The 22,919-nt window shown below is 43.3% G+C and overlaps 1 protein-coding gene across 1 annotated transcript in view; it reads left to right on the forward strand.

Moving 5' to 3' along the window:
* LOC310874682 (formin-2-like) overlaps positions 1–22,919 on the forward strand; it is a gene marked incomplete at its 5' end in the record, with an annotated part of 105,936 nt that overhangs the window by 3,654 nt on the left and 79,363 nt on the right. Inside the window, 4 exons of the mRNA XM_083787544.1 lie at positions 9,205–9,383; positions 15,422–15,572; positions 18,462–18,523; positions 21,686–22,659. Of these exons, the coding sequence (XP_083643670.1) occupies positions 9,205–9,383; positions 15,422–15,572; positions 18,462–18,523; positions 21,686–22,659 (1,366 nt within the window). The remainder of the gene's footprint in view (positions 1–9,204; positions 9,384–15,421; positions 15,573–18,461; positions 18,524–21,685; positions 22,660–22,919) is intronic.

A 22,919-nucleotide genomic window follows, 5' to 3' on the forward strand; every position in this document is an offset into this window, starting at 1 on the left:
CCGGTGTCATGCTCACTTGCTCAGTAAATAGCAGGTATACAAGCTCACAATGTGTCACGAATGTGACGCATTGTGAGCTTATTTATCTGCTATTTACGGCATGCAACCAAGTATAAATCAGGCTTAAGAACTGAAGACTGAAGACTTTGGATCTAACAAACTACTATGTACACATACTACACACATTATTGAGACTTACTGTAAAAATGCGTCCATAGTGTGTGAGACATGAGGGACAAGACTGTAGGGAAGAGAAAGAGACTGCATGAATAAAGAGTGTGGGGGATGCACAGTAATACAAAGGAGAGACAGAGGACAGATAACAGCCCGCAGTCAGTCAACATTCATGCAGACAGACCACAGCCAAGAATCACTGAGTGGACTGGACTAAAAGCTACTATACTTAGTTGCAGGCTGGTCTTGCATTGCGTAAATGGCAGATCTACAAGCTCACAACGCGGCATTAATGATAATGACACAGCCACATAACGAAGTAGGAATCAGAAGGCAGTGCCTTAAACTTTTTATATTTTGTTAAATAGCATTGTTCAACTTCACCAAAAACCTGACTCATTGTGATCTTGTAGATGGCTACAGTGACAGTATTAAGCATTAAATTAGTTTATTTCTTTCCTCAGTATCATGCATCACTAATAGAAATATGTTTAATGTTCCTGAATTTGTTGTGATTCCTTCTCTGTGTATTAGCCATCCCTTCCCCATCTCTCACTGTCTGGCAGGCTAATAGTAGAAGCAGCATTTTTATTTTTAGTAGCAGCCCCAGAGTGGCTTTGCTGATCTCTGCACGCAAGCCCTGCTAAAGGATAGTATTTTCTGGAAACATTAACTCGTATCTGCTATCCATAGATGAGTTAAGGGAGGGGTGCTACGGAAATGATCATTGCAGTGTATAGATTTAATTTGCTCTAAATATGTGTACGATCAATGCAGTGTATAGATTTAATTTTCTAATCTAGTCCAACTTGTAGAGTAAATAACCTCCACTCATCTCAAATGGAAAATCAATGAAAATATCAATGTTGGGACCAAAATAAAGGTTTAAATAATTTAGGAAAAAAGCAAAATGACGAAAACTAAAACTAACTACATCATGAAAAAATAAGTAACTTAATTGAATTGAATTTAAAGTTTATTTTTATTTAGAGGTCACTTTAAAACACATTGCCTACTGGTTTTGCAGTCGGCGTTGGTGTCATTCAGCTGTTCATTTTAGATTCTGACCTCAGGCAGTGCTGTCTGATTGGGTTTGGCTTGACAGCGATGCAACAGTCAATTGTACTGTAACTGGGACTGTCTGTGTACTTGCTGTTGACAGCCCATCACGGCCATGAGGTCAGACAGACACAGTGCAGTACACATGATACACAACCCCTGCTCCCCCCCCCCACACACACACGCGCACACACACACACACACAACGCAGAGCGAGAATGTTGCTTCATTGCTATACCCCTGTCAGATGGCCGTCTTCTGAGCATGCTCATTGTGGATCTCTTCTCTTTAAGCCTAATTACACTTCATTGCCCAAAAGCAGCTGATCCTGTGTAGCTGATGTTTTCGGCGAGCAATAAATTAACCAAATATTTACAATTAACCAAGCTTTATGGTAGATCCTATCCTATCTTTTCTTTTTCTTAATACTATGCATTTACGTTTCCCGTATCGGTTGTGAGTCCATCTCTGCATTATCCGTGCCATCCCCATCTCTCACCGTTCTGCAGGCTAATGGTAGCAATAAAAATAGTATGCTCATGTGTACTATAAACCGTACTGTCTGAGTACTTGGTGTACTCACAGCAGAGCCATGAGGTCAGGCAGACACACAACCCCTGAGACAGAGAGAGAGAAGCACCATTCCGCCACCTCTGTCAGATGGCCCGTGCTCTGAGCATGCTGAGTGGATCTTTATTATTCTTTAGACTTGGTATGGATTGATGACATAATTTTCTAATTCCCCAGCCACCCATGGGAGGTGAGACAACGTTAATATTTCAGAAGCCCTGGAGAACAGAAGGGATCCATTGGTAGAAAGGCATTATGTGTGTGTCTGCATTGGTTTTGGACAAGGATGCTGCTATCTAGGCAAGAGGCAGGATGCGATGCTGTGGGAACATTGCCATGGAAACCTGCTTAATGCAGGAGGTTGTGATGGGGGAGGGGTGCCAAACGCACAGCATCTCATCAATAGACATTGAGCTTAACCTTACCCACAAACACCCTCTCTATCGCACGCACATGTGCACTTAATTCAATAGCATTAGCATATAACAAATAGATACTGTACCTGGTTTAGTACACTGTGAAAGTGTTGAGGTTTCACATCTAGACAGCAGACTGCTGTCAGGCAGCTTTCTAGGCTGCCAAGCTGTGAATCTGTACACAACGCAAGCTTCGTGTGTGTTTTTCAACACACTGTTGGCAGGTATGCTGTGGTCTCTCTATGCCTGCACTCTGCAGAAAACTGCTTCCCTGGAAAGAAAAAACAGCCTTGTGTATGATTGTCTCATTATAAGTGTGCGTGATTGTGAGAGACTGTGAGTCAAAAGTTTATAGTTAGAGAAATTCAAAGTCCAGCCGTCTGCTGTCCAGCCTCTCCCACCCCTCACTGGGGAAAATTCTGGGAGGAAAACAGAAATGGGGTGAGTTGTCTTGTTACCATTTCACCTGATTAATCTCAAATGGGCAGCTCTTTTTAGTGAAGTGAGATAAGTAAGGACCCTGTGATCTCTACTTTTGACGTTGATGCCTTGTATATCTGTATCATGTGTAATTCATATAATGTGCAGTGTAGATATACCAAACGTATAGCGTTTGCACCAAGATAAGTCCACTTCACGCCATGTTGCATCATGTGATTAACTTGTCATATGGTCGTGGCCAAGCCCCACTCGGTTTGCAGTGGTGTTCAGATTATAACGGCAGTTAATACTAATCTCCTGCCTAGTGAGCCGCTTAACTCCACTTCTCAGCAGATAGAGGAAATTGACACTATTCCCCCCCCCCCCTTTTTTTTCTTCTTTATCCAAACTGAGAGAGAGGACCGTTTGGGTGATTTTACATTTTTCAGACTTTAATCCCAATAGAGCGTCGCAGTCCGCTGAATGAATCCCAATGATTTTTCCCATGGACATTTTAAAACGTATTTATTTAAAGACCTTTTAAGTGTCGTACGAAGCCAACTCTTGTCGTGACAAAAAAACAACACACAATATTTTGGACCAAACAAACCTGCCGTTTTTTTCTACTTTCTAATTATTTGTTTGGCCCGAAAAATTGTGTTTGTTATGATTTGTCACGACAAGAGTTGGCTTTGTCCGCGGCGTAAACGTCTTTAAATAAATACTTTCTGAAAAGTCTATGAGGAAAATGAACAGGGATTTCTTTTCCGGGTCTCTCGAGGGGGCGGTACTCTATAGGGGTGCAACAGTTGTTAATCAGTTTAATGTATTATACATGAAACAATTTTTATAAAATGTATCACAATGTGCCACACTTCATAGATCTGCTGATTTCTGTAGTTTCGAGCAATAACTAGTATCAAACGGGGCATCAGTGGTTAATCAGACTAATCAATTTAGTACATTATACAAAAACAAAAGGTTGACTTCTTTCATATTGATTTGTTGATTTGTTGAGCATTAACCTTTTTTAAACGCATAAAAAAGTGCTTTAAGTAATCAATAGAATAATTGCCCCGAAAATAATTGATAGTTGCAGCCATATAACCCAAATCAGTCTCTTAAAAAACATACATTCCTAAGTAATGTTGGGCGCTTGATAACTAATGCAGTTGCTTGCCATCATTTCCGGGCCAAACTCTCATCAATACAATCTGACCTGCTTCGCTCCAGTGATCCCTGTTAACTCGTATCGACTAATGATACCAATGGAGCGGAAGCGCCGGCGGATAGAATTAAAAGCCTGTTCAAGTGAACAGGGATGGAGGTGTCCCACACAGTGAAGAGGATTCAACCAGGAATGGGGTTACTGATTAGTGCACATCTTTACAGTGAACATTTGACCGCTATACCTGTAAGTGGCCTCCGCCAAGAAGGCCATGTTCTTGCCAGTCTGTCTCTGTTAACAGCAGTTATTAATAAGCTTTGCACAAAACGTATGGAGAGGTTGGTTTCTGGCCAGAGGAAGAACTGATTCACTTATTGGCTAAAAGGGGGTGTTTCAGTGGGTGTGGCCCTTCACAAAATGCATATTGATTTGAACAGATTAACATAACAAGGCAGTGCTTTGGGGGGTTCAGGAACATTGTATAAACTTGTCACACCATTTCGTTGGCAACCTCCAGATGGCACTGAGTGACAGTAACATTACAGTACCATGTGTCTTGAAGTTATATACAAAAGAAGCACGGCAATACCTTACAAATAGACTGACACCTTGTCTGAGGCCTGTGCTCCATAAGTACATTTTGTAGATTTTTCTGTTTATGTTTTCTGATTTATCTGTGCCGAATTTAGTAGTTGCTCTCGGTGTGATCAGCTCATTCTTCAGACTGTAGAGTTATACTCCACTTAACCGCCTGTCAAGTTGATGGCTCACAGGAACGGAGTGTGTTTATGGGGATGAACGACAGGGAATCAGAGAAGGGGAGAGGAGTGTGGAAAGGAAATGGACAAGTGGATAAAGCCTCATTGAAGGAAGCGTTAAGCCCGATTTTTCTAATGACATAAGATGTTGTTTGGACGGTGGCGCAGTCTGTAGCGCCGACGCCTCACAGCTAGAAGGTCCGGGGTTCGATTCCCTACCGGCGATGCTGTGGGCGTGTTCCAAGACGCTGTGGGCGTGTTCAATCATATCAACGCTCGACTTCGTCAGTCTTCCGGGTCCTTCAAAACGCCACTGAGCAACTGCCATTGAAGTGAATAGCGGGGGGTGGGGCTGTCGCTCCTCATATGCTCTCTATGTTATAACTCTATGGCGTGTTCTCTCCTCCGTGTCATCAGCACCCTAACCGTGGGGTTTGCGAAAGGGTCTTTCTGAGTTTGCATGTTCTCCCCATCTCCCCTAGGGTAGGTAGTAGGTACCCTTACATAAAACATGCAGTAATCCTGGTTTATATTCTGCATGGTCAGTGTGTGTGTGAAGGAAGTTGTCACTCCATCAATGCTGGCACAGTTCTTGGAAAGAAGCAGTTTTTTCAGTCTCTCATCTGGAATCCAAGTGTGTGTGTGTGTGTGTGTGTGTGTGTGTGTGTGTGTGTGTGTGTGTGTGTGTGTGTGTGTGTGTGTGTGTGTGTGTGTGTGTGTGTGTGTGTGTGTGTGTGTGTGTGTGTGTGTGTGTGTGTGTGTGTGTGTGTGTGTGTGTGTGTGTGTGTGTGTGTGTGTGTGTGTGTGTGTGTGTGTGTGTGTGTGTGTGTGTGTGTGTGTGTGTGTGTGTGTGTGTGTGTGTGTGTGTGTGTGTGTGTGTGTGTGTGTGTGTGTGTGCATAATGCATATACGTTCAGTGTGTATATATATTTGTCAGCGTGTGCGTGCGTGTGATTCGTATGACGGCATCCCAAACTAGCCAATCTATAAGGACACAAAACAGTGTGAGCATATAGATTAGATGGGCTATTTGTGGTCCGACAGCATCATGCAGTGGCATTACAGTGGCTGTGAGAATGAGTGTTGGATTGTACAGTCTTCTGTTAACACATAAACAGATCCTACAAAGACGCTTGCAATGTAAACAGTTAATTCATTACAGTACCTCTCTGCCTTCTACTCTCTCCAGGGCCATTTCTGTATGTCCAAACACCACTTTACATGATTTACTGTAATTGTGTAACTGGATGGTATGACTTAATGATTATTTCTGGGCCACACACTGATATTCAATATTTCACAATATTTTCACATTTACTATTTTGCAGCAGAGGCAGGGCAGGAGCAGGATGTAAAATGTAATGGGGGAAAAAATCAAAGAAAAAGAGTGGTGCAAGAACTAGAGAGATGGGAGAAAGATGAGACTATGACTCATCAGTGGTGTCAAAAGAAACCAAAACACTGTTCAATGCCAATACCCAAGAGAAGAAACACACACACACACACACACACGCCTGACGGAATAACAACATAAATAGATTGAAGTGGTTGGCGTAAATTTTCTTTATGGTTAAAATTAAGTACTTCCATTTAGCCGAGGGGTCGTAAAACAATCTAGTCTAATTTTACCCACCACAGACCAGGAGCCATCAGAGACTTCTTTATGTTTAGAATGAATTACTTGATATGCCAAAAGGTCATGCAATGTAGTGTAACTTCACTTTACCGCCACAGAGCCATCAGTGACATCTGCTGTTCAACGGCTGCAGCAATAAAGTCGATACATGCAGTGGTGATGAATGGAAGTAGGAGACCCTGACGCAACTCACTGCAGTGGAGAGGATTCTAGTCTGTGCACAGTAGCAAGACTACTGAGCCAAGTTTAAGCCTGATTCCTACGTATTTGAGCGGTGTTGTCACACACCAAAAATAGACGATGTATAAGCTCATAATGCATGTAGATCAGGGTTTAGTGTTCTTTATTGTCTTCTGTACTTCTGTAAAAGTTGCATATTCATTATTACGTCTGTACTGGAAAATATATACTCATTACTGTACATACAGGAGAAGGTGAATGCATATCGTGGAAGTTTATTCAAAAGAGTATCAAGGAAGTTGAGAGCATTTTTCCCTCACAAGGCTTCACCCTTGCATGTCCTCTCTCAGCCCATTCCATCCAAAGATCTCTCCATGTCTCTTACAGTTAATTAATTTCAAAATGTGATTAAAAAGAGTATCAACACATCATAGGTAATGGGTCACACACACCAAGAAAGCATTTTCAGATGCTTTATTTCTCTACATCACAGAGCAGACGTTTCGGCTATCCAGCCTTCATCAGTGTGAAGAGTTTGTGAATGTCTGTGTCACAAACAAACAAAGTGGTGTCAGTGTGCACTGACACCACTGAGCACCTCGCATCATTAAATGAATGTTGATTAAAAAGAGTACATCAGCATATCCACATCCATACAGACACAATATCAGAGGATAAAAACACAAAGCCCTAAGGCTTATTTCAGAACGTGGGCTATGAGGCCTGCTTTGTCTCCAACTACCAGCCAACTTCTTGGTCAAAACAAAGGAATCACCTGAGGTCATTGATCAAAAGGATTTTCACTTGATTTGAATTATGATGATGAGTCATGTAACTGATGTTACAAGTATAAATACCTTATTCAAAACCTTTCAAAAATACAGAGGTCATCTTAAAGGGCCACTTCACCCCTTTTGCAACCAGATCTTATTTGAATGATGTTTGGGAGACAAACACTTTCCTGGGGTTTTTATGTTGGTAATGTTGTGTTTTTAGACACTTTAGTATTTGATGTCATGGACACTGGTCTCACTGCTGGATTACTACAATTACCATAATGCTTTGCGGCACTTGCCCCACCTTGTGAATAGGGGGAGGTCTGTTTTACTGAGACAACATGTAGTCCAGGAAGGAAGTGAGCCCAGTGTCCATGACATCACAGACACTTTGAAATACTAAAATCACATACAGTATTACCCACATAAAAAACCCCAGGGAAGTGTTAATGGGGCCCAAACATAATTAAAATATGATCTGGTTGCAAAACCTAAGAACAGGGCACTAGAGACAGATAATTCATTACATTGAATCCAATAGTAGCAGAATCATTTCATTACATTGAATCCAATATGCTGTGGCATGCCTCCTTCACTCCCTTCTCCAACACCTGGATTCATCCTCGGACAATTATGCCACTATTCTTTTTGTTGACTTTAGTTCTGCCTTTAACACGATCCAACGCCATCATATGATCAAGAAACTGCATCAGCTCAACATCCCCCCACTTCTCATACACTGGACTCACAGCTTCCTGAGCAATAGACCACAAACAGTTAAAGTAGGTACATCATTTTCATCAACTGCCATCACCAACACAGGGGCCCCTCAAGGCTGTGTCCTCAGCCCCTTCCTCTACACTCTGTACACAAATGACTGTATTAGCCCCTCACCCACTAACATCACATACTTTAAATACTCTGATGACACTGCCATTCTCGGACTGCTCCATGACAATAACTCTATTACGGTCTATCAGAATACCATTTCTCATTTCACACAGTGGTGCACTGACAACTATCTAGAGTTGAATGTGGTCAAAACAAAAGAACTGGTCATTGAAACAACAACCCACACTGGACTTAACCCACTCCTCATTAATGGTAAAACAATAGAACAGGTAGACAGCTTCACATATCTTGGACTCACACTGGACAATAGACTTAGGTTTGATCAACACATTACATCAATCCAGTCACGCTTTCAGCAAAGACTCCATGTAATCCGTAAATTAAGATCACTATCTGTTGCTCCTCATCTTTTGCTATTACTGTACAAAAGCATTATTCAACCCGTTCTGTTGTACTGTTCTGCATGTTTCTACACCATACTGTCCATGCCTAACAGGAACAAACTTTTCAGTATCACCCGTATTGCTTCCAAAATCATCGGACTTCCTACACCCACACTTTCTGATATGAACAATAACGCCATCACACGACTAGCACTCTCGATATCAAATGACACTGATCATCCTCTGTATCGTTTCTTTAACCTCATGCCATCTGGACAAAGATACAGGACCTTGCCATGGAAAAAGGTCCGTTTTAGTAGGAGTTTTGTCCCCTCAGCCATTGCGGCATTAAACAAACTGCCCCGCCGATAGGATGGTTCTGTACACAGTGGGGAACTCATGTTTTGTTTTTTGTTTTTTGTTTTGTCTTGGTGCTATGTGCTCTGTGTTGTTTTTGATGTGGGTGTTGAACTGTTGAACAGATTGTGAAGACAAATATCCTTCGGGACAATAAAGATTATTATTAATAGTAGCAGAATCATCAAAAGTGCATTAGTGGGCAAACTGTGCAAAGAGGCAAGGATAAAGTGCTATCTGCTGTTCAGCAGCTGAATAGCAGCCTGGACAAAGGATAGTTTGAACCGGTTAGTCTTTGTAGCGGGCAGTGGGCACCCTCAGTCGACGACCTGAGGGCAACAGTTCAAACTCAGACAGAATAATGAGTCATCTGTGCGCTCACAGCTTGAATAATGGCGTCTTGACATCTCTAACATCTAGTATCTTTCTGTGTCCCTCTGTGTCCCCTGGCCCAGGTCGCACCCTGCTGGAGAAGCTGTTCCTGCAGCAGGAGGAGACGGAGCCAGAGGCGGCGAAGAGGTTGTGTTCCAGGATCCTGGCCATGGGCCTCCTGCTGCCGTTCACTGACTGCTTCAGAGAGCAGTTGGGAGGCAGCGCCGCCCAGATCAACACCACAGCTGCAGCTAAGTTTGATGTTAGTATCGAACAGTACTCTTGTATCACCCGGTCCTTGTGTTTTTGGTTTGCAACGGCACTGCAACAGAGCTCAGGAGGTAGAACAGGGTCGTCCAATGATCCATGGGTCGGCGGTTCGAATCCCGGCTCCTCCTGTCCACATGTCGAAGTGTCCAAGACACTGAACCCCGCATTTCCTCCAGTGGTTGCCACCATTGGGGTGTGAATGTGGGAAGTGAGGATGCTGGCGTTGACTGTTCATGAACCTCCCAATGTATGAATGAATGGACCATTGTAAGTGCTTTGAGTAGGCACGTAAGTGCATAGAAAAGCGCTATAAAAATGCAATCCATTATTACAGTAGCAGATTTGTCAGTTTGTTCTTTAGTTATTTTGATCTTCTGGGGCGGCAGTGGCTCAGGGGTAGAGTGGCCGGTAGAGCAGCCGTATGAGAACCGCAAGGTTCCAAGTTCGATCCCGGGCTTCCCCAGAGTTAGTGTCCTTGAGCAAGACTCTGAACCCCTAATTGCTCCTGATGTATTGCATCGGTGTATGAATGTACTGTATGCGTGAATGGGTGAATGCATTGCACAATCTATGTAAAGCGCTTTGGAGAAAAGCAATATATAAATTCACCATTTTCCATTTACCAAGTATATTATTTAGTCGGATGCTAGGTTTATGTCTACTTGCTCTCCTTTGTAGCGCTTTCTTGTTTCTTTCTGCACTCTTTTTCAACCACTTGCCCATTGTTGGTTGGCTTGGGGTCATGGAGTGTATTTTGCTCTTGCACTTTGTACAGTAAGTTGCTCTCTGGATTAGTCTGTGGTGTTTACTCTGACCTTGCGGGATAATGTTTTTAAATTATTTCACCTTTTTCACCTTAAAAAAAAAAAGAAGCTCCACAAGCCACATCACAATGTGCTTTTGGAACCCCTCAGGGACCCCCTGGAGGTCCCCAGACACTTTGAGAACCACTGTAATGTAGCAAATCGCTGTGGATATGGGCATCTAGCTAATCCGACATGTTGCTTGGATTGTTACCTTTTTGGGGAACTTCTGTTTTGTATGTAGTAGATGAGAGGATCATAGAGACACAGGGAACGCAGAGAGGGTGAAGGACATGCAACACTTGTCTCCGAGTCAAACTGAGGATTTTGCGATTATGTTGCTAACGCACTGTCTGAGCAGCTACTGCCGATTGTTATCGCCTTAAGCTGTGAGCCTCCCTCCCAGGCCCTACAGCCCACATTCAGTACAATACATGACTCACAGATTGAAGATAGCAATAGCAATCTATTAATTCTCCATTTATTATGATATTAACAGTTATATGCACTTCATTTCGTGCAACTGTTTTGTATTATTTTCAGTATCAATCCCTCTATCAGCATGCTCTGTAATGGTATATTGTTATGGTTTCCATGGAAATATGGTACTGATGTGAGAGATGCTTGATCACAATGATGCTTGTTTCAGGAGATGATTGGTCAATCTGTTAGGTGATGATTGGTGTTTTTGGCTCGATGTAATTTGCTTCTTGGCAACACACCCCTCAGTTGTGTGTTTCATTGCGTGTGCGTCTCCCAGTGTGAGTAGGCCATCTGTGCATTGTGCAAGATTCTGTCCAGTTTGTACCTCTCCCATTAGCCCTCACTGTGTCGTCATGGCTGGAACTGATCTTACAGACTAGCGTCAAGGATTTAAAATCTGTGGGTTTCAAAGTCGGCCCCCCAGGGAGTCCCCAGCAAATCAGTATTATTTTTCAGTGAGTGCCCTCAAACAGAACTACTCATGCTCTTTTGATTGCATTGCATTTCAATTCATTGTTGATACTAATTCTAGTCTATAACAGGGGTCTTCAACGTTTTCCAGAACAGGGATATTGTTTTACAACACTATCTACTTAATTTACTCAACACTGATGTTTTGAATACATTACGTTTTTAAACGTCTGTAAACACATTATATTTTCTATCTAATGTGTATTTAAACCCTCAATCCTTTTTTTATTTTAAATTTGACATCTGGCCCTGTTTTACCTCTAGTCTAAACCAAACCTCTTTGCTGAACTTAGCCAATCGTACAAGCTCACAATGCACTGTGAGCTTGTAGAGCTTGTAAAAGTTTTGTTGTCCCCTCTGTAGAAACTCTGAGGATCCCCTGTTTAAGACCCATGGTCTATAAAAATATTTATGATACAACCCAAATTATATTTCCCTTTCTGGATATTTTGGGAACAAGGACAATATCATGAGCAACCAGGCTAGCGAGTAAAGAGTTATTTTCTCATTCACATATTTCACCTCAGGGAGTTCACTGCATCACTGCGATACATTTTTCAGCACAACTTGGGAGTCGTTTCAGAGATGCACAGAAGGCTGCTTGTGCTTGATGTTATCCATTTGAAGCTTGTAGATCAGCTTTTTTCAGTGAAGACTAGAGGTGGGGAAAAGGAGCGGGCTCAAGTATAGAGCCCTGTAGGACTTGGGTCATATATATATTCCCATGTCGGATTACTGCAGTAGTCCAACTCTGAGATGTACAGTATGGCATCGAAATGTGATAAAGTCATGTAAATGCATAAGGATGCAGCATAAATGCTGCAGGCCTGGGTTCGGTTAACTGTTGACTTCAGCACCTTTCTGATGCCACCTGCGTCACATGACAGCCCATGGAGAGAGAAACCTGAGACGGTGCATGTGTGTTTGGAGCTAAAACAAGCTGCAGATGTTCTACAAGGCAGACTATAGCCCTGCCATCCATCGACCTGACTGTCCTCTGCCACGGACACATTCTATCTCTCTAGATGTGATAGAGATGCTCACTTATAGATTCTAGCCCAAACACACTGTCTCTTATAGATTCTACCTTAAACTCGCTCTTGCTCTCTCTCTCTCGCTCGCTCGCTCGCGCGCTCGCTCGCTCGTTTATACATTCTACTCCACACACTCTGCCTCCCTTATAGATTCTACCCTAAATCTAAATGCACTCACTCACTCACAGGTCCCAACACAAACTCTCACCCTACACCGAAGTTGCCTGCACACATACACACGCATGCACACTTTTCCCTCTACCCGCCTCTCTCTCCCGCATCCCTGTCCCCACCCAGAGCCCTGTTCCTCGTCACCACAGCAGAACCCGATCTGACTGCATACTGCAGCCTGTTAGAGAAAGCTGCAACCCCAGCATAGAGAGAGAGAGAGAAAGAGGGAGGGGGAGAGAGATGCAGGCGGAGCAAGGGCTGAAGAAGAGGAGGAGGAGGAGGAGGAGGTGGCATCATGGAATGAAGGCTTTCAGGACATGCAGGACCGGACAGGGCTGATGGCTCGATGAAGGCCTGAGGAGGAGCAGCAGGAGACACAGTTGTGGATATTTTTGTGATGAAGGACACAGGACAGTGCTGTAGGGAATGTATGTTCCTTTCACACAGGATACAGGATATCGGAGCCCAGATCAAGGATAGATGAATGGACAACATAAAAGAAATGATGACTGGGTGATGGAGACATGATTCACAGGGGCAGCGGCGGTAGAGGTGGGGGTCCACTGAGAGGCTGAGTGATGAGCCCCAGCCACCACGAGACAGCCGCATGGATACAGTACTTTTAATTTAGTAGCCAAGATGTGTCAATCATTTAAAGAGGCGGAGCATGGAAGAGAGCGAGGAAGAGGTGGGAATCAATATCTGAAGTCGAGACACTACATGATGGCATACTGTAACTATGGAGAAATCTTGGATGGCATTTTGCTGCTTTGTCTACCCCTACAGAATAATGGATTCGAAATCTGCCACATCTTACTCTGCATCTCTTTTTGCCGGGAAGACGGAGTCCATGTACAAACCACTGAATTCTGCATGGAGTCAATGGAATACAATGCAGTGTTTTCAGTGTAAGGGGCTACCATATACACCGGGGTTCATCAGCATGGGAAATCAAACATGCAGCATCGGTCAGCCAAAAGCAGACCTGCCTGGACGGAGGAAGATATCCGGATAATATCACACTGGTGAAAGCCACATAGCTGAGATCCTCATCGTAATGCTTTTCATATATACAAACATGGCATCATTTTGTGGGTGGAGCAGCGCTTTTTTTTCTTCCATGTTGAGCATTTAATTCACTGATACACAACTAATTCAGTGTACAGTGTTGTCACACCCTTTGGATTTTGAAGCTATCCGGATATACACAGGGTTTCAGTCCAGCCCTATGTCTTGACTAAGTTCCAAGAAAACTACTGCAAAGCAATGAATCTTCCTTGACATTATTGCGGAAGTCTTGCGACTGTTGGCCCGACACTGGAACTGGAATTATTGTTCCTTTGGAAAAGCTGAATTGGCCTGAATGAATGAAACTTCAGTGTAGCTGCTACTCTATCATGTGGACTACAGTAGCAGTTGAGACTGCTGATTCCATGTGATTCCACGGACTTGGCAAAGAAAACTAATCTAATCCGTTTTCAGTTTTCAGCTATTAAAACAGCTACTGCGATGAGGCACCCGTTACAAATGTCCACTACAGCAGGCCTGCCATAATGTTGCATGTAATCTAATGGTGCCGTGCTAAATCTAAGCAAACCATGGATACGTCTGAATCCGACTCGGACGCTGACCCAGACACAGAGTCCTCTGCCACGTTGATGGAAGCCTCATCACCGGACGATGTGCCCACACCCACAGCTGCATGCACCACCGGTATCATGACGGCGGCAGCAGCCATGGCTGGCACCGCGTCCTGCTTGCTTTCACAGCTGCATGTGGATTGCATCTCCAGGTTGTTGCCAGCACAAGAGCCGGTTCCCACCGCTGCGTCACAGGCAGAGGATGACACAGTGCAGAGAGGCGGGAGTGTAACCATGGCAACTGGGCATAACATCACCGCCTCTGCTGACTTGGCACCAGACCGCGGTGTGAAAGGCTCTGCAGCGTTCGAAAATGGTCGGGGTGTATTTTTGGGTAATGGGCACAATTGCACAAAGAAGGGAGACGAGGAGGAGTTTGAGAAGAGGAGAGACCAGGAGGAGGAGCAGGAGAAGGGGAGAGACCAGGAGGAGGGGAGGGATGGAGGCAGGCGGAAGAGCGACGGTCGAGAAGTAAAGCAAAATGCTGGTGACCGAAGGGACGTCACTGAAAAGCAGACGGACATGGTGCCCCAGTTTGTCCAGGAGCTGCTGGGAGTGATCGGTCACTGTCACGACGAGGACAGAGAGAAGCTGCTGGACCTGGCATTGCTTAAACTTACACAGACTGTCCGCAGGAATTGCAATCTCTTTGAATACCTGCAGGTGGACATCTCTCATTTAGTCAAAACGCTTTAGTGCCTCTTTGAACAGTTGCAGGTACACACACTGAATGCCACTGTCATAGAATTAAGCCTGATCTATACTTTGTCGCATGACGTGTCCAATTATAGCCAATCTACAAGCTCTCAATGCGTCGTAGTCCCATAAGTTGTGAGCTTTTAAGTTGGCTATTTCCGGCATGGAACACTACGTACGATTGAGTATAAATTAGGCATTGGAGTAGACATAAATGCAAGTGTCTGGCAATCTCCCTCAGTTCTGTGTTTCCATAATTCCGATCCTATTACTGGTATTGTGATTGTGTTTTTGAACGTTTTAATGTTCTTTGTACTCTCTCAAAATCAAGAATAAGTTATGTATGGTATGAACTGATACTTGGTTTAAAATGTTTGATTTATATTGTTCGTGAAATCAATATAGGAAACAATTTAAAGAACCACAAAGGATATTGTACAGCCAAAATCTATGCAAAATAATGTACTTCCACATACTATATAATCAGGCTGCCCCCTTAAAGATCATTGCACTTTCTTTGACATCCCCGTTCCTTTAGCTATGTTTATTAAGAGCTGACATTCATCAGTACATTATTGACCTATCAACAAAAACAATTTGTCTGCCAGTAAGATTGAAAATAAAACCATTTAACAGACTCCTCTCACCCCATTTGTCCATTTATTCTTCTATTTCTCTCCGTTTCTCTCTCTTCTGTTCCTGTCCTCACCCCTGCTCCCTCTGTCTCCACAGCAAGATCAGCTGTACACATGGGCAGCGGTCAGCCAGCCTCCCCATTCCCTGGAGCATTTTGAGGGCAGACTGCCGGGGCAGATCAGGGGCCTCTGGCCTCCACCAAAGGTTGGAGTAGAGGACCGGTCTGGACTCAAATACACGGAGGCTGGTAAGAACAGAACCACAGGTGTAGTAGAAATTCAAAGGGACAGAGACACAAACGCATGAAATCCAGTTAAAGTAAACAAAAGCATGAATGCGTCTCTGCATCCAGGCTGGTAATGAGGGTGATACACAAATTCTAATGCCCATAGATGGATGATGAATCGCATACCGAAGGGCACAGACACTTTTTTTGTTTGTTTCTATACAGGAACACATTCTGAGGTACGAAAACCCACTGACGGTACAATACATAAAAATATAACGGACACGTAAATAAATATGTGCACTCAATGTGACGGGGAGACTGCCCCCTTTTTGGGGCGAAGTTATAATGCATGTACGTTGTCCAATTACCCCGTAGACTAATTGTTTAGAAGCTCTATTTTTACTCCAGAATGGATTGGCCCAGTTATCACTTCTCCTGTGCTCTCCTGGAAAACAATTGGAGATTGTTGGCTTTATATCCACTTAACTAACTGTATGCTGTACCATTTATTTGTGATTAGAACGCCCTCAAAGGTAAGGGGAGAGGATAAGAGGCCTTAAAAGGCATTTAATAGTCGATGGATGTCTTCCACTATTACCTTTTCACGCCGTTTCCTGTTGCAGTGTTTGTGTCGATGGATGGCAAGAAATATAGTTTGACCGAAGCTGTTTCCTAGCAATGCAATTCTACTGACAAGGTCTATGGGATTTCAATCTATAGTAGATCGTACACACGGAATGAAGGGCTTTGTGCAAGAATCCTATTGGATTTAGACTGAGCATGTATACAACGTCAACATGTATTAACAAGACATACTGTAGTACCTTAATAGTCCTTGCTATCAAATAAGCTTACTTATATGGTTTCAAAATTTTACAACATGGGGACATATATTAGAATGATTAACCCATTTTGGGCGGGGACCCCGTTTGGTGTTAGCATTATGCTATGCTTTAGCTATTGAAAAATAGCAGATCTACAAGCTCATGAGCTTGTAGGTCTGCTATTTTTGAAAAATCGAAGAACCACTGACATAGTAACATAGCTTTTTCAGAAAACATCAGGATGTAGAAGACATTTTTAGAATCTGATCTCAGGTCAATGGGGAGTGACACGGGTCATCCGGATGGGGATTCCAACCCGCAACACGCTGTCACGCTGGCATTTCAGCCTAGGGTGCCCGGACCACCACGTCGGTGGTCCTGGCCAAACGGAACTCTTTTTAAAACATCCTAAGCCCATGGCAACCCAGAACTGCCTTCTGTTGATGAGCTTGTTCTTTATAGTCCATTTTTATGACTTAGCTACTGTAACTAAGCCGCTTAATACATTAAGGGCTTGAAAAACTCGGGTAACATTTTATATTTATTTTCTTATTCTATTTCCAATGTGGAATCTAACAGCACAGCTATGATGTCACCCAGTCCCAGCCACAGTACTGCTGAGCGTTGCTTTGTGAGAAAACGTCCCCTCTCGCTGTCGTTAATGTGCTTTCTCTCTCCGGCCATTTGTTTTTGCTTTGATGTCTTCCATTTCTTCCGACTCGATTAACCTTTTTCTCTGCAGCCCAAGAGAATCCGGGACACTCTGGCCCTTTTTTTTTGTTTCCTCCTAGATTTATGCACGAAAGGGAGAAAATGGTGCTAATGTTTGCAGGGCCTGTACCTCTTCTCTAAAACAAAGGAATTAGAACCAGGATGCAGTTTCAGGCTGGATGAGATGTGCGGATACTTAATATTTTACTACACATATGTTGTGCATCCTCCTGGTTTAGGATAGTCTATAGGGAAGGGGCAATTAATGACAGCACAGAGCACACAGCATGCATATGGTACTCTCCCTTTAAAAATGAATGTTGTGCAAGGATTTTTATTTATTCACAAGTTTTCTTTTACTTTTGTGCTGAATGGAATCTCTCTTTCTTTATGCTGTGACATGTTTAGAGGACAGTGAAGGTGAGTAATAATTTGTGTTCTTTTATTTTAGCTTTTCTTTTTATACCCCATTGAGCTTTTGTGTGTGTGTGTGTGTGTGTGTGTGTGTGTGTGTGTGTGTGTGTGGGTCTTGTGCCACAACATTGCATAAAAGCGAGCATGGTCGCATAGCAACAGTGAATGAGTCGCCAACAGGGCAGCAGCTAAAGATGGGTTCAAACACTTGACTCAACAGCATTTTGTTCCCACATTATCCCCCCCTGCTGTTGTCAGTGAGATCCTAACATCCATCCATCTGTCTGTTAAAAGCAAATAGCTCTGGCATGCATGCCATCTCATTTTCTGATATCTTAACCGTTTTAACCATCCAAATACTATAATGTTTTTCTTTTTACTCTGAACTAATTAAACATTGCAGTTAGGTTCCATTCTGTGAGTGAAGCATGATCTGTTCAGTGTCTCACCAAAGTTTTTCCTTAGTGAATCATGTTCATTGCCAACTAGGACTTTTTGTTTTCAGCGTTAGGTGTTGAATACATTTGATTTGTTGTTGCTCAGCAAGAGCAGCATGCAGGATTTTTCTTCATTAATGGTAATTAATACTGTCCCAACACCCTTGCATCTAAGTTTATAACTTTATATGTGAATATTTCCTTTGAAAAGACTTGACAATTAATTGTCATACAAATAACTTGATTGAACATGATTAATTAATGTGTTTTTGGCATTGAACATTGGAACTTATTTAAAAAAAGAAATTTGCTTTTAGGCTTTGCAACAAATAAATGCATTTGAGAGTGTATACATAGTTACATACGGGTCCATTTGGTTCCACTTGCACACTCTCGAAGTTACAGACTCATAAGGGTCTTATTTGGACCGCTGGTGGTGGTGCAAAATCTAACCAGGATCCTGGGAGTTCAGAATGGTACCTGTGTTACTCCTTACACAGTCTCTCCATGTTTTTCTCTAGAATACCAGTCAGCCCTCCTGGGTCTTAAACGGCAGCAGAAGGAAGACCTCAAAGAACTGCAGGTCAGTCATTTTTCTTCATAATAGTCCGGCAACCGACAGGCTTCTTTTGTTTAAAGTGGGAAATTTGGTATATAGTCTATTTTGTTTATTGGCCTAAAATATTGTCTATATTCATAGTCATAAATCCACTTGTTGACCGGCTTTCAGTATTGAGCAATGTTTTTCATAGGGGTTTCTTGTGACCCTCCCATTAACATCCTAATTAGTCCTAGTCCAATCCTAACTAGGGGGTTTTCATGATTCTGAATCCATTCCAAGCATTAGTTTTTGCACAAAAACACTCCTTGGGCTAAAAACGGCCATAGCCGTCATGACAAATGTTATGCTTGGAATGGATTCAGAATCATGAAAACCCCCTAGTTTGACACGTCACATGCTACTTAAAGGAAAGTTTGACATTTTTGAGATTTTGGCCTTATACAGGATGTTAATGGGAGTGTCACAAGAAACCCCTATACAAAAGATTGCTCAATACTGACAGCCGGTCAGCAAGTGGATTCATGATGTATGTAGACACTATTTTAGGCCAATAAAAAATAGATTTCGCACCCGTCCACCTCGGCTGCCGGACTAATATATTTGACTATTAAGATGCTAGAGGGATACACTAGTGTTCAAAATTTGCAGGGGATTGATGGAATTTGTATCCCGACCTGAAAATAAATTTCTGTTTATTAAACAGCTCTGTTGACGGGGGGAGACCCCTGCTACTGAAAAAACACTGCTCTCAGAATATAGGGCTATTTATCATGTATTCAATTCATTTTAATTTGTAAACGTATTACTTACAGCAGTGGTTCCCAAACTTTTTCATGTCAAAGACACTAATTAGCCCGTGGACCCCCATTTGAAAAGATATGCCAGGGACCTCCAAAAGAGATTTTTTATGGCTCTAGCAGTGATTCTCAACCCGTTTAATTTCAAGGACCCCCAATTTGACATGCATAGTATTCTACAGACCCCCATTTAATGGCAGTTCTATCTTATATCTATCTTATATATTTACATCAAAAAGAAATCAATGTTAATTTATCTCTGAGAGTACAAATGGGTCCATTTGGTTCCATTTGTACGTTCTCTGAGTTACAGACCCATAAGGGTCAATTTGGTTCCTAATTTTCATTTAGTTGGGGACCCCCTGGAACTCCCTCAAGGGCTCCTGGGGGTCCCCGGACCCCACTTTGGGAACCACTGACTTACAGGACTTTTAAGTGGTTAAAATGTGATTGGTAGTCCATTACTACTACTATGTGAAGTCTTATTGTGTAGTCCACTGGCAGGTTTCTGAGTGCTCTACTGTATAACCAGCAGGTGGCAGCAAAGGCACATATTTGTTGGAGAAGTGGTGGGCTGATAAACAGTCATGTGGTAGATCAAGTGCTGTGGAAAAATGTAGTCACACCATCATGACCCCAGCTTGTAAATCAACACCAGTGCTTTATTGGCAACACAAATTATGACCCAAATGTTCTTAATCTTCCTGGTTTTTAAACCTTATTTAAGCGGACAAGTTGACCTAAAACACCCTGGTATTTATTTATCCAACAGCCTGGAGGAAGGAAGGATGGCTTTGTAATTGATCAAAATCAAATACACAATATTGTTTACCGATGACCTATAATCGATAATGTTACAAAGGTTTTTAAAGATATTTATATCAAGTATATTTTGAGGGACTAGTGATTAATAATCATTCATGTGGATCTGATGGCCAAACAGGTAGAAGCTTTTGTTGTTTGTTTCACTCAGGTACCGAGGTCCTGAAGTAACTCACTCATCTCCTAGTTCACTGAAGTATTTTCCCTATGGAAAAGACTTAGAATTGACTCATGTACGAATAGTGGTCCAAAAATAAACAAACTGTCCAGGCGATATTGTCAGGGAGGTGGCTCTGTATCGTTTATAGTCAGTCAAGACTTCGCTGCTCTATAATGCGGCCTTTAAGACCAGTTAAATTAAGCTTGGAATATTATTTAGTCATGGTCCAAGATGATATTTAGTATAGAGCTGCAACTATCGTTTACGTTATATTTTTAATATCCTAAAAAAACGGGTTGTATTATAATCGATAAGTGAATTTTAAATGAATCGTTTAACCACTTCATTTTATACTTTGTTTCAAGTAAAAATAGTGAAACTAACAAATCTACAAGCTCACAACGCCTTGCAGTGCAACACATTGTGAGCTTGTAGATCGGCTATTTTCACTTTTTGGAGTTTTGTTCCTATAATAACATGACTGCAATAGGGCTCAAATTATTTATTAAATGAATTATCTGTTTTTGTTTTAATAATAAATTCATTCGATTTTACTTCGTATTCTAGAACACCCGGCTCTAGTTTACAGGATTGAGGATTTTACATTCAGACTTTCCAAGCTGCTGTGAAGGATTCAAATTGGTGACCAGGGTTGAAGTCATCTTGTGTTCCTGTGAAACGTCATGTTTGGATAGATTTGCAGAACAGAGGGGTATCTTTTTTTTAAATGGCAGAAAGAGCAAGTACATTTTCATGACTGATTACTTAGTTTGTTCCTCGTTGTACCCCAGTGCTTCTCACGTTATGAGTCTACATCCAAAATTTGTCACAGCACGCTTGTTTGCTGATGGATGCGGATGTTAAAAAATGCACAAGCAAATTAAGATTTGGTTCATGGTTCTTGGTTTTCATTATGTTGAGCCCCAGAATTAAGGAATACATTTATAAAAGTTTGGTCCTGGACTGAAGAAACCATGGAATGCCCCCCTTTCAGATTAGCTTCATGGTTGCAAAGTGAAATTTCATAGTCTTGCAAAAATGTAGTTGATTTTCCCATAAATCCTTTGGGATGTTATACTCGTACACTACATTTGTATTCCAGTGGCTTGGCCCATGGGCCTTAAAGCATTTCTTACAAATTACCAAAAATGCAAAACTCAAGATCGTATTATCCCTTCTTTGTCTGCTCATGTTATTTGTTTTGAAGAGGTTATTGTTGTATGTGTTGAATGTATTACATAAGGTTTTAAATAAACTTTTGTTATGCAAGTTCTAGGGCTAGAAAATGTATCGAAACCAATATTTAGAACCAGAAACCGACGTATGAATCACGTTTATTGAGGAAAAAGATTTATCAGATTGTCAAAATCGTGATATCTCCTCTCTTTTTTTCTCCATTTCCAGGACGACTGCACGCTAAAGACGGTCAAACTGAAAGTGGAACACGTTAACGTCATCCTACAGCTAGAGCAAACCATCGAGGACCTGAGGACCAAGATCGCAGAGCTCGAGAATCTTCCCCCTCTGCTGGAAAGTACTGCGACCGCCAGCACCCGGGACCAGGAGTGCGGAGGCGAGGATGGCCTCCTCAGGGTCGTGTGTGACGTGCACCTGCAGACGGAAACGGCCATGGCGGACTGTCTGGAAGCCAAGTCGGTCCAGACCTCGCCCATGGACGAGAGCTTTATGTTCAGAGTGCCTTGTACGGACCCGGTGGAGCGGACTGGCGAGCTGAGCGTCCCCGTGCCTGTTCCCACCTCGCCCAAAGCGGTGCAGGCCGAGTTTAAGTGCGCGTGCCAACAGCAGCCGCAGTCTCACGCGCCTCCGCCCTTCCAGGTAGGGATGCCACCTCCTCCCCCACCACCACCACTCCCCGGAGGAGCGATGCCACCACCCCCTCCCCCGCCACCGCTTCCAGGACACACAATACCACCACCTCCTCCATTACCAGGGGGTGCAATGCCTCCCCCTCCTCCACCGCCCCCCTTGCCACCGGGCTCAGCCCTCCCGCCTCCGCCTCCTCCCTTGCCCGGCATGGCGGGACCTCCACCACCACCACCACCACCACCACCTCCTCCTCTCCCGGGCGGCCCTCCCGGACCTCCTCCTCCACCTCCGCTACCAGGAATGGGGTGCCCGCCACCGCCTCCTCCCCCACCACCTGGCTGTGGGCCCCCGCCTCCCCCTCCTCCTCCAGGGGGTGCCTTCGGAGCCCCGGCTCCCCCCGGGGCCCTGGGGTTCCTGGTTCCTCCCCTGCCCCTGGGACTCTATGCCCTGGGCGGCGCAGCGCACGAGAAGCCCCCCAGGAAGGCCGTGGTGGAGCCGCCCGCCCCCATGAAACCACTCTACTGGACCAGGATACAGCTGCACACCAAGAAGTACGCAGGATGTTGCTGTGTGGGGGATGTGTGATGTCTACATTGATTGATCATATCGTAGCTGTCGGGTGGAAACCTTATCTCCATATTTTAACTTTTTGTGTTTTTTGTAAAATAAACCCATTCTTTATCATAATACAGCGTCACACACAAGCATCAAAAGTAGCAGATCTGCAAGCTCGAAACTTGAGCTTGTCTATTTATTTTAATTTGAATCCTGCAAAGTAACAGTTTTGGATATATGGGGCTGCCACCCGACA

The sequence above is a fragment of the Protomyctophum parallelum genome (genome assembly GCF_964188405.1).
Source record: "Protomyctophum parallelum genome assembly, chromosome: 17".
Lineage (NCBI taxonomy): Eukaryota > Metazoa > Chordata > Actinopteri > Myctophiformes > Myctophidae > Protomyctophum > Protomyctophum parallelum.